The sequence below is a fragment of the Lasioglossum baleicum genome, chromosome 4 (assembly GCF_051020765.1).
Source record: "Lasioglossum baleicum chromosome 4, iyLasBale1, whole genome shotgun sequence".
Classification (NCBI taxonomy): Eukaryota; Metazoa; Arthropoda; class Insecta; order Hymenoptera; family Halictidae; genus Lasioglossum; species Lasioglossum baleicum.
Window position 1 is genome coordinate 16,354,724 of NC_134932.1, and position 12,113 is coordinate 16,366,836.

At 36.1% G+C, this 12,113-nt stretch overlaps 1 protein-coding gene across 7 annotated transcripts in view; it reads right to left on the reverse strand.

Annotated features, from left to right (window-relative positions):
- LOC143207936 (protein trachealess-like) overlaps window positions 1-12,113 on the reverse strand; it is a 231,661-nt gene that overhangs the window by 130,633 nt on the left and 88,915 nt on the right. For 5 of the 7 annotated variants that reach the window (XM_076421870.1, XM_076421867.1, XM_076421869.1 and 2 more), the window contains one exon: window positions 11,971-12,000. The exons of the other annotated variants lie outside the window; for them this stretch is intronic. In XM_076421870.1, coding sequence (XP_076277985.1) covers window positions 11,971-12,000 — 30 coding nt within the window. The remainder of the gene's footprint in view (window positions 1-11,970; window positions 12,001-12,113) is intronic. 7 annotated transcript variants of the gene reach the window in all.

The window sequence follows — 12,113 nt, forward strand, 5'->3', positions numbered from 1 at the left end:
GTAAGAAATCATGTTACGAAATCGTGCAACAGTGAATGAAACGTGTAGAAGAAGCTACCGTGTAAATAGACATGTACTATGAATTTGATTGAATCTGCTTACATTTTAATTGCCATTAATTGAATGTGCACAGTTCGCGGCGCCCACGACTACCGTTCTAGAAACAACGGTTGGACGTTATGTTAACATAACAGGCATGTAACAGGTATATACGCAAAAGTTCCGCTATAAACGCCATGAGAATGTGTATGTATGAAAATGAGGTACAAATTCAAAGCTCCATATCTGTCGTCTTCACTGCAACGTATACCCTTGCTGAAACCGAATTGCCGATATCCTTCTACCCTCTAATAGCGCAATTCTCGTCACCCTTTCCCGTTGTCCTTTCCGATCGTCACCAATCCAAACATACTTTTCATCCACCTTACCCCTTCTGTCAATATTTCCAAGTTTAGGCGAGCTTATATTATACATTCTTTTACATATTCTAACAACAAGTTGGATTCCGAAGAATTGATCTTTTTTAACACTATCCGTACCACGACCAGTTTCACATTTTTTTGTTTTTTAATTATTGAAATTATACAGATGCTTCCATCAGAAATTATTCATTAAATTTCTTCATGCAAACACATATCGTTATAAAAATTGTGAGAAATCTAAATAAGTTCAGTCTTGTAATTTTTATAAAACAAAGGCATGGAATTTTTAGTCTTCCCTAAATGTTCAATCTAATAAAACGTAATTTGTACGATTTTCAGAATTGTTTTATGCAATAGAACAGTCAGCACGCTTTCACTTACGTCCAGTCAATCCAAAAATTGTTTGAACACTGAATTTCTCGAGAAGCCGTCGAAATTTAAATTATTATAATTTCGTTAAAAAATATAATACAATGACAAATCTGGTCTCATTTTATATTAATATAGAGGAAGAAGATTAAGTCCAGATGATTCGGCATTCGTCAGATGAGAGTTAACATTTGTTTTCTAATATGGTTGACGATTCGTGACCGCGTGAATCAGAGGAAAAAAATTGTTGAATATTTTTACAGAATGTTTACTTATTTTTAGGAGAACCGGCTCTTCAGTTTCCCACTTGCAACGTCATGCACAAGTTGAAGAGTCAAGATGACCTTCGACATTCGTCAAATGAGGGTTAACATTGTCTGCTAGTATGGTTGATGATTCGTGACCGCGTGAATCGCAGGAAAAAAATTGTTAATATTCTTAAAGAATTTTAAATTTATTGTTAGGAGAATTGGCTCTTCACACAGTTTCCCACGCTATGTCATGCAAAAGTTGAAAAGTCAAGATGACCCGGAATTCGTCAGACGAGAGTTAACATTGCTAGCATGATTCGTGACCGCGGGGATCAGAGGGAGGCGATCTCCGGCGAATAATCCGCAGATGTCGAGTTTCGTGGGCCGTCGAAGCCGTGGCGAATCGCGTCGTTTAAAGACTAACGACAGTTGCGGATGCAGAAGTATGCAGCCGCGTACGTAAAGGCCCGTAGCCGCGTAACGACCAGCGATTTGGCAAGGGACGCGTGCTCGTGAGGAAGGGCTGCTTCCTCGGATGAGCGAAGGCGGTGCGGCGCGCGACGATCATCGGTGGTGGGGAATCGTTGGAGGGTCTCGGAGCTCAGGGCTGTTATGGTCAGGGATTACCCCCGACTCCGAGAAACTTGGGGTTCACTCCCCCTTGACCGACACACTTAGAACAACAATAATTCAGTAATCCGCGCGGACCTGCAGCCGGGCGGCGCGCCGATGAAAAATGTAAAAATCCGGGAAACCACTGCCCCGTGACAGTTCAATACATTTTAAATGCGTTCCGGCGCATTTGTGGGATACGATAAGCAGCCATGGATACCCCGGGCCGCACGAGCACCCCAATATGTCCGTTATTTATTGTCAGATTTATGGAATAAATGAGTAGCGCCATGCCTCCTCCGGGTGAACACACCAGGACGCATGTGTGTGTGCTTCGGATCTATTATTAACGCACGCAGATCCGGATAAATACAAATATAAATAAATAAATGAACGTGAGACATATTTCGACGAATTCTACATGTGTTTGCTTGCTGTGCCTTCGAAATGGAAGAATTTGGGAAAGGAAAATTGTGACGGGGGACCAAGAAGGGGTGCCTTTTTGTCTTGAAAGAATTCCAATAATTGCAAATATTTCAACTTTTTTAACGTTACTAATTGTAAGTAATAATTCATTTTAGTAATGTTATTAAAATTATTTTACACAGTTTGGTAGACATAATAATACCATGCAACTTTTTTTAAGTATCATTTGTTGTTCTTGAGATATTTCACGAAAATATTGAAATTTTTTCAAGGGCTGATTTCTCACCTTTAATGCGAGAAGTAGTACGAAATAGTAGGGTTGCATTACTTTATTATTCTACTTTGTGCAAAGTTTCATAATTTTTTGAATTTACGGGTTCAATAACTTTCCTTGTTAGTTATAGTTAAATACCTACTAATAAAAATAGTTACTATTATTTAGAAGAAATTCGTACAAATATCTCGGCGTTTCCCTCGTTCCCTTGAAACGAAAGACACAAATGTGGGGTTCTTAGTTTTTCCTCTCTCCCTGATGCGAGTGCACCATTCCAAGCGCGATTTCGAACATGGAAATATAGTTAGAGAAATGCGCTTCTAAAAAGACCGCCTGAACAGGGTGAGGAGTTTGCGTTGCCGGCGTTGAGTGGATCCTAATAAAAGACCATAGTCGGCTTATCGAATCTCGGGCTTGCGGTGGCGGAGAGTGTTTATAGCCTGTAGCCATTTTCACCCCCTCTGTCAACCTTCAACCTTCGCTCCATTATCCTAGCCTTCCGTTGGTAGAGCATTATTTACCTCCGGCTTTTTGAGAAACTCTATACAGTAGACTCAACAATAGGGACGTAAACTAAAAATTTCATGAACGAACGACTGTCGAACGAAATGCGAGAATTTAGCCTTCGCAGATTGGAGTGACGGCAGTTACTAGAAATCTGTATCGTAGTTTAATTTTATTAACGCAGTTACGTTTGCGATTATTGAACAATACAGGATGGAAAATTTTGAAGTGGGTATCTCTATTATTAATGATGGTATATAAAGTCATTTTTCCAGATATCTACAAATTCATATACATATATTCGATTGTTGAATCTCTAAATATCACTAATTTTATTTATATTAGATTTTAAACCAAGTTTTTTTATGACTGTACTTCTGATTACGAAAAATATTGTAGAAAACATTTTACAGTCAATAACACAATTTATACTCGCGCTTCACTATTTCTTCAACGGTTTTATAATTCAATAGAAACCTCGAATAAGGTTGAAATCTACATTGCATATAACGTAGACCCTTATTCGAGACTTCCACTCAGTTGATAATATAATTACTAATTATTTGACAGCGAATTTATGCATTTAATGCACATATAAATATTCTGCATTTAGGACATTTATGTACATTCACTACTAATACTTTCGAGAGATAATACAAATTGTTTAGCATATGTCTTTCAAAATTATATTTACAACGTGGTACACACACTAATGCATCAATAGTTATCTGGTGACAACTTGCAAAGACAACAATAGTTACAGTAATCAACACTGCGTGTAAAACGTCAGGTTTAGTAGCATGCTATACCAAGCTAACCATATTTTCATTTAACTCGTCGGGTCACATACCACCTAACTCTCCTCGGAAATCTATTACACGTCTGCCACGTTCGTCATGAACGAGTATTTGTCTGAAAATAAAAATTAGTTTCCATTGCTTCATACTGACTGATCACTGGTTAATTTATTTAAATTTGCAAAATATTGCCAATTAATGTGTTCATTGACTTCTGAATAATTGTATTATATGAAATTAATTAAAAATTACTAAATTTTGAGAATGTAGATGATGCTACTGAAAATCTACATAATCTACATAATCGTAGAATCTACATAACAAAAATAAGTCGAAAAAAGTATAATGGTTTCTCGTTTTCGAGAAAATCGAATTTGAAAATTCAGCGAATACGCATGCTATCAGATATAGGAATCGGTGAGTGTGTCTGTTCATGACCGACCAATTCTACTTCCTGCAAATACTGGAGTGGACTTTCAAACTAATTGGATAATAATGACAAAAATTTATTGTGTATTTCCAATTTATTTTCTCATGTAGAATTACCTCCTCCAAGTTTTTACCAGTCTGGGACACCCTCAAGACACATAGAACAAAATAGTTCACGAAACTTTAGTCGTCCTTTGAGACTTGTTATCCTCTCGACGAGTGGATTACCATGCAGCAATAAAAAATTTGACTTTGAACAAACCGGTCCAGGACAAAATTCTGCAGGTAATTTCTCAAACAGATCTCCACCGATTCAAAGGTGCAGGATCCAGCTGTGATAGCCTTTACACATAATTTTGGTACACCCTGTGCTTAGCTGAAGATCATTCCACAAGAGCAGAGATTTCGTCGTTCCTGGCGCTCGTAATGAAGAGGCGAGTACGTAGGTGTAATAACAGGAAAAGAATGGAACCGAAGGAAGTCCCCGATGATGATAGATCAAAACGCTGAACTGGTGAGAGACGACGGGAAAGGGTAGGGCGCAGGGTAAGAAGAGAAAGGGGAGGAGGGTTTAGTGGAATGCCTTTATACGCCGCATCTCTATGAGATTCTTTCACGACACGCCGATTTAAAATGCCTTTTAAGACGCTCGTAGGGATTGGTGGAATTGTGCCGAGCTGAATCGAACGTTGAACTCTATACCCTCCGATGCTCCGTAAGTTGCATTCCTACTTTCCACCTTAATAAGAAACCCGACGCCTCGTGTCTATACTTATGCGATGAACCGTGGACAATTTGACGCCGCTAAAGGAGCAATATCCGATTTATCTCGCTTCCGCTCAAAAAGAGACGCGATTTCAATGAGTTACGTCGTCTTCGACCGTTTTTAATTCTACGCGACAGCTGTAACGAATAACAAAGTGAATAACACGGGCTCGGTCGATAAGATGTCACTCCGACACCCCACTAGATAACGACTAAATGTTTATTCTTTGAACGCGATAACAAATTCCCCCTAAAAACTCATAAAGTTACAGTAATTTATTGAATTAGATCGTACCTAGAAAGTTAATTTCTACCGCCATGGTTGCTCTATCAATTTCTTTATTTCCTTCAGATCTTAATTAAGTTTACACGAATACACCGTAAAATTAATTTTTAAGCCTGAACACAAAATTGTGTCGCCCAATTATGAACGAAAATTCAGTGAACGTGTTAAACCTGAACACCATTTACTCGAGACATCGTTTTATTCCGCTTTATTTAATTAAGAAACATAGAATCAATATTCGCTGTGGTTCTGAAAATAGCATTTAACATGTTATTTGGAGCACCCTGTATACTAAAATGTAGCTAATTCACTCAATGCTTCAGAGTGATATCGTTTGCAGGTATTAATCACCCTCTCAACGCAATCAATTAGGGATAGTAAACTTGTCAGCGAACGACCAGAGCGAATCGGCATTGACGTACAATGTATTAATCATAGTAAAAATTGTTACGTGTGAAATTATATAGCGAAGAAACGAGTCGGCATGTTGTTGCTCACAGAAACCGATGCGCAAAACATTCGATGTTGAGCAAAACACCGAGCGATCGAATGATCGAGTTCACTGTACTTACTTGATACTCGCTACGCTTAGTATGACTTGCTCATTCGCTTGCAATCGAGCAGTAGGTAGGAGGGACCAGGGATGGTCAACTAATTATCAACGTATCTAATTTTATAAATGAATTATTCAAATGATTCACTCGTTTGTTTAACTCTAAAAATTGTATAAATTGAGCCTGGTTTGCAGTCTTTGCCATAAATAGATCAGTAAAAGCAATAAGTCATATGATTAATTGACTTGGTATTTATATTAAAATATTCAAGAAATATTTGACTAAATCATTGTTTTTTAGATATTCTTTACAATCAATTTTTATTTGGTGGATAATCTAAAAAAATGTTTCTTTTTTCTTGTTGCAATACTTCTTTACAAATTTATTAACTTTAATAATGCACTTTTTAATGTACTAGTTGTCTAGTTTTAACATCTCAATATATCTGATAAACTAAAATACCGTAAATTATAATTACAGTATCACATTTCCATAAAATATTCATGGAATAATACCAAGAATTAAAAAACTGTAAGTAAGAATACTTGCTAAAGATATAAAAAATATTTTTGTAACAGATTTTATTACACATTTAAAGATTAAAACCGTTTATAAAGACCCTCTAAAACTTGAACCATCTACTCTATAATACAGTAATTAGAATTAATTATTCAACTAACCTCATTACCTAAGTAACCTTGGTCTCTCCTATACTAGCCACGTGTTATCAACGCTTAAGAAAATAGCGAATAATATAGAGAACATAGAGAGTGCAACAAGTATGCGCAGCATACAAAGCGGAAAAGAGAATGGAGAAAATAGAGTGTCAGAGAATATAGAGAGTATACGTGGATAGTGAAAAGAATATAGAATATGAACAGAGGGTGAGCTTAGAGAGTATAGAGAGTATAGAGACTTCACAGATAGAGAGTGTAGAGGTAGAGACTTCACAGATAGTGAGTGTATAGGTAGAGACGTCACAGTTATGCATAGAGTGTGGAGGTTAAACACGGTTTAAAATATGTAGAGTGTACTATGCACGGAGTTCAAAACCAGACATTTATTTGAAAATTTTACCTAAAATTCATGATTAAACGCTCTAAATTCTATAAGATTCTCAACAATGGGATATTAAAAGTAACTTTTCAAATTCAAAGAGTTTAAAAATTGTCTAAGCTGCAAAGGCGCTTCTCTTAAAAATTTTACCTAAAATTCGTGATTAAATGCTCTAAAATTTATAAGATTCTCAACAATGAGATATTAAAAGTAACTTTGAAATTCAAAGAGAAATTCAAAGTTTATTTAAAATTCGTGATTTAATGCTCCAAATTCTATAAGGTTGCAAACCTCGAGCTATTGAAAGTAACTTTTCAAATTCAAAGAGTTTAAAAGTTGTCTAAGCTGCTAAGACACTTCTCTTCATATCTAAAATTCATAATAAAATGCTCAAAATTCCAAAAGATGGCCAACAATGGGATATTAAACTCTAACACGAGCATTTTTGTAGTTTTCCCATCAAAATCTACAGGATTATATGTATAAAAACAAGTGCAAAATCTTTGGTCCTGAAACGAGCTATTGAAAGTAACTTTCCAAACTTCATAAGCTTCTTTTCGTTTACCTTGTTACATGCTTCTAACTTGGTGGTATCAACGAACTTAAATCAATTTCCACTTAATTGCCTTTGAATATAAAAAGATCGGAATTGCGAAGGAACATAGGTCGAAGAAGGTGGAAGATTTAGGGACAAAATGAAGCATCTCACGAGCCGCGGAAGATGAACGAGGGGTCCAAGCGGTCCTTTGGGAAACAAAAGCGCTCGTTTGGCCACATTATAATACAACGACACGGTAAACATATCCCACAACTTAAAATCGACGTCGACGGCTCGCGCGCGCGCGCGGCTGTTTTGCAATTCCGCTCTGCACTTCGAATTTTTACATAATCGCGTCACAAGGCCGGATAATATTTATACGATAATTGACGCCAACACGGTCCGCGGAATCACTGTTCCAACTGCCGCATTATGGAAATATTATAAATAGGGTGCGTTGATTCTATGTTCTATCAGTTTTAAATAATACTCGAACTCCACCCGCGAGAAACTTGTGACAACAATCGAAAACGTGGTTTTCTGGGAATTTGTTTCTTGAATTCAAGGTTTTTGTTATCGGGAAATATTAAATTCTAAAGAGAAAAATTAATTCTTATTTGGTCTTGCAATAATGCACAGAATAAATTATTTATATATTGATAGAGATTTATTTGTTTATGTCTATATACATGTATGTATTATTTATGTATGGTATATATGTTTATAACATTTATACAATTATATAATATAAACCACAATTACCCATTAATATACATACAAATTAATAAAACGTATTTATTAATGTATAAATAATTTATTCTGTATAATAAAGACAATTAATTCCTAATAGAAAACTTTGTCAGTCCTTTTCCCTAATTTTTCATCTTTCGTTTCTTCCACTTTCAATGATTCTTCAAAGAACAATCAGCTTCAGCTATTGTCTTCAATGTGCACTTCACTTTGTGACACATATTTTCGAAGTGTAGCTGTGCACAATTGAATAGCATTGCATGTACACAAGTGTACAAATACTTGCGGAGTATGTTACCCTTCAAGTCCACGTCAATTACGGACTCTAGCACCGCAAGAGTAGCATTCTGAAATCGACAAGCGGTATAAATTGTCGGGTAGCTATCTTCGAGTCAGTGTCCAGAATAGAGCAACCACATTCCATCAGGGTGGAACTGGTGCGAACAGAATTTTCGAGTCGGACCGTAAGAGCGGGATGGTGGTTGCACAAGCCCACGTAAAGGATCGCGGTTCATAGGACTCGTTTGAACCGTTCATTATGGAGATCCGTAGGAAGTATTATGCGTTTATATTATGCGCGATGCAGACGGAATTAGGTGTTGCAGTCGTTGTGCCGGCGCGCAGATAAAACGCGAGGCGAGAACTTTCGGTAATAGGCATTATTATCCGCGCGATGCTCCGCGATTACGGCCGACCCACACCGTGTCGCAGTTTAGTCCCATTTACATTGTTAATAGAATCATTATTAGGTTATCGTATCGATTTATCCGGCTAATTGGAGTTTTGGGACGAGAAGGAAAAATACGCGGAGCCAAGCCGAGACGGAGCGGGTTCCTTCGTGAGCTCCGGTTAACACGGGCACCGTTCTCCATTCCGCCCGGGAATATTCGGACGTTATTATCTCGCTGATACAGCCTGCGAAATCATAGAGTAGCGAGGCTGTGTGCGCACGCCCGCTCGCGCTTCAAAAAAAGTTAATTGTCGTGCAACGCAATAATTACTTTCGGGCTCCCCTGTCTAAGGAGTTTCTATGCGAATCCGCCCGGATGGGGACGGTGCTTGATCTTTCGCTTGGATCCCGAGCGACAGAATTTTCGAAATGAAGATTCTAATGTATACTTAAGACAAAGTAACAAAGCCCTTAAATTATACTACGAATAGTTCAAACTATACATTATTGAGAAACTATGTTCATCGTACCTGTTGCTATTTGTTTCTGTCCTGCATTATAAATCAAAGTACGAGATAGGAAAGCTTCATTTAAAGATATACACCGTTATCGTAAAATCAACATATATTAAAATTACTGAAATTAGAAATAAATTCCTATTCCACTTAAGGTACTTGGAATTAATGCAGAAAATTTCTATTTTGCATAAAACTCCGCCGACCATTTATTATATCGGGTATATGCTCTGCGAATAAGTTTTGAATTTGGTTACTATTTTAAATAAAATTAAATTCATACTACATATTTCAATTTTTATTTTATTCGTGTTCTAGTAATAAACCTTTGTTTTCTTCAATACTGATTTAACATATTCACGTGTACAATCGATTCCTGTGTAACGCGATCAGAAGACTGTATATTCAATGTAATTTATGTGGCAGTAAATATACAGTTAGGAGGAAAACACACACTTTAAATCCGAATAACTTTTTATCAATGGAGATGAATTAGTTTAGTAAATCACGTCTAAAAACTATGTTGAAAAAATGCATTTGGACGGAATTGTGAAAAACAATAGTACAAATTGATTTTTTCGACTTTTTTAGCTGGGCCAATAACGACAATTTAAAAGATGTGTTTGGTCAACTCGTATAAATTATATACGCTCTGAAAATTTCATTGAAATTGATTTATTGGTTTACGAGTTATAAACGATCAAAAGTGGTAAAAATTGCAATTTCTCAAAATTTTCGGCCTTTTTATCACTTTTGATCGTTTATAACTCGTAAACCAATTAACCAATTTCAATGAAATTTTCGGAGCATATATAATTTGTACAAATTGACCAAACACATCTTATAAATTTTCGTTATTAGCCCAGCTAAAAAAGTCGAAAAAATCAATTTTTACTATTGTTTTTCACAATTCCGACCAAATGCATTTTTTCAACATAGTTTTTAGATGTCATTTACTAAACTAATTCTTCTAGCCTTACAGAGATATTGAAGTAGTTTGGTCCATTCATAAAAAAGTTATTCTGTACCGTATGCACACTAAAAGTACAATATATGCAGTAAATGTACAGTATGTGGAAGTAAATGTACAGTATGTGGCAGTAATTGTACAGTATGTGCAGCAAATCTACAGTATATGCAAAATACATATACTGTATGTATTTATAATAATCTACATATGCAAAAATTCTGCACATTAACAACAAGTAAAATTATTATCCAAAATGATCATATCAAGTATAAAAAAATTAATTGTTACAATAATGCTAAACGTCCCTTGGTTAGCTGCGTTCATGAATAAAAATATTGAATTACTGTCATCTTCTGAAAGATTTTTTTAAAGTCAATAATTACTTGCTGGACCACTTTATTTCTCTATGGATCACCTGCACGAAAAGGCGATTGCCATTAAATTCGTCATATCGTGAAGTACACACGTGCCCCAAAGGCAATTTACATCCGCGCAAAAAATTGACTCGACACCTTAAAAACTCTCCCGACGTCATTTACTCCTCATTTTCGGGCGGTCCATGCACTCCTCGATTTGCTCAGCTGTGGGCTGCTTCAAATTTTCGTCGAGTCTATCAAATGGGACCACCCCCCTCCCCCTCTTAATTTTGTCGCTCGGAACTTCTTGCAACAAAAATTCGAGACTTTTACTCTGGGTCATTAATCTTCTGTTGTTGGAGGTTACGAGTTGCGAGTCTTCCGTTAATAAGATATTTTTTTACCACAAGAAAATTATTTTATTCAATTGTGTTATTTCTATATTTAGGATGAATATCTAAACACACAAATGGATCTTCATATTTTATGTCCAATAATATTTTTTGATTTTCTGGACTCGTATCCTGTAGGACCGTTTTCTATTAAAACATTACTAAAAACTTGTCCTCAAAACGTAGAAATCAATTATGAAAAAATACTTTTAAAGTATAAGTACTTTCCATTAACTCGTAACATTAAAGGGCATCTCTTGTAAATAGATTATATGTATTGACTCAAATTAAAAATATTCATTTCATGCGTGCTAAACCAACATCCACAAAAATCCCATAAAATTGAAACAATTATTCACTGAAACAAACATATACAGTCGACATTTATCTTCACAATTACTCATAAATTCTAACAAAATTTCAATGACTGAATATGTTACTATAAAAACGACTCAAGATCAAACAAAGAATTGTGTTAAAGATTGGTTAAAATCATCTAAAAAAGAAGGACATTTTCAACTGTCTCCTGTTTCTTGCAATTTCATTTTACATCAAGATTCTTAACCCATTTGCATCATTATCGTATTCCTGTCCAATACAGTTATTTTGTTGTTTTTATATTCAATAATACGTAACAATATGTACAAATTATTGAAATACGAAGTGGTGCTTTTAGTGTTTGCAATTTTCTACCGTGGTGTAACAAAAAACATTATTTTCCATTTTTCCTTATGGTGTAAATGGGTGAATCAAATAATAAGACAGCACCAACCACTGAAAGTGTGAACGAATACAAATTCTCTCTCAATATCCATAATTGCCAATTAAATTTACCTGCGGGTTTCACGGCACCATAAAAAGATGTGTCCCACCGACGAAGCAAACAAAGTGTATAGCAAACGCAGCGACGATAAAACAGGAAGAAGACGAGAAGAACGAAAAAGATTGGTGAAAGAAAGGGTGTTTGAGCGGCACGAAGAAAGAGAAAAAGTGAGAGAGAGATTGGGCATGCATTCGGACTAAAACTAGCATACCTTTCGAAAGCGTAGTGTCTCTCGTCAAATCTGTAACACATAAACAAGCATCGTCACTACACGGCATTAGTGCGGGACACGGCACACGAGGGTCATTCGAAACGGAAAAAAGGCCGGTGTGCCCGACTCGTTTTATAAACTAG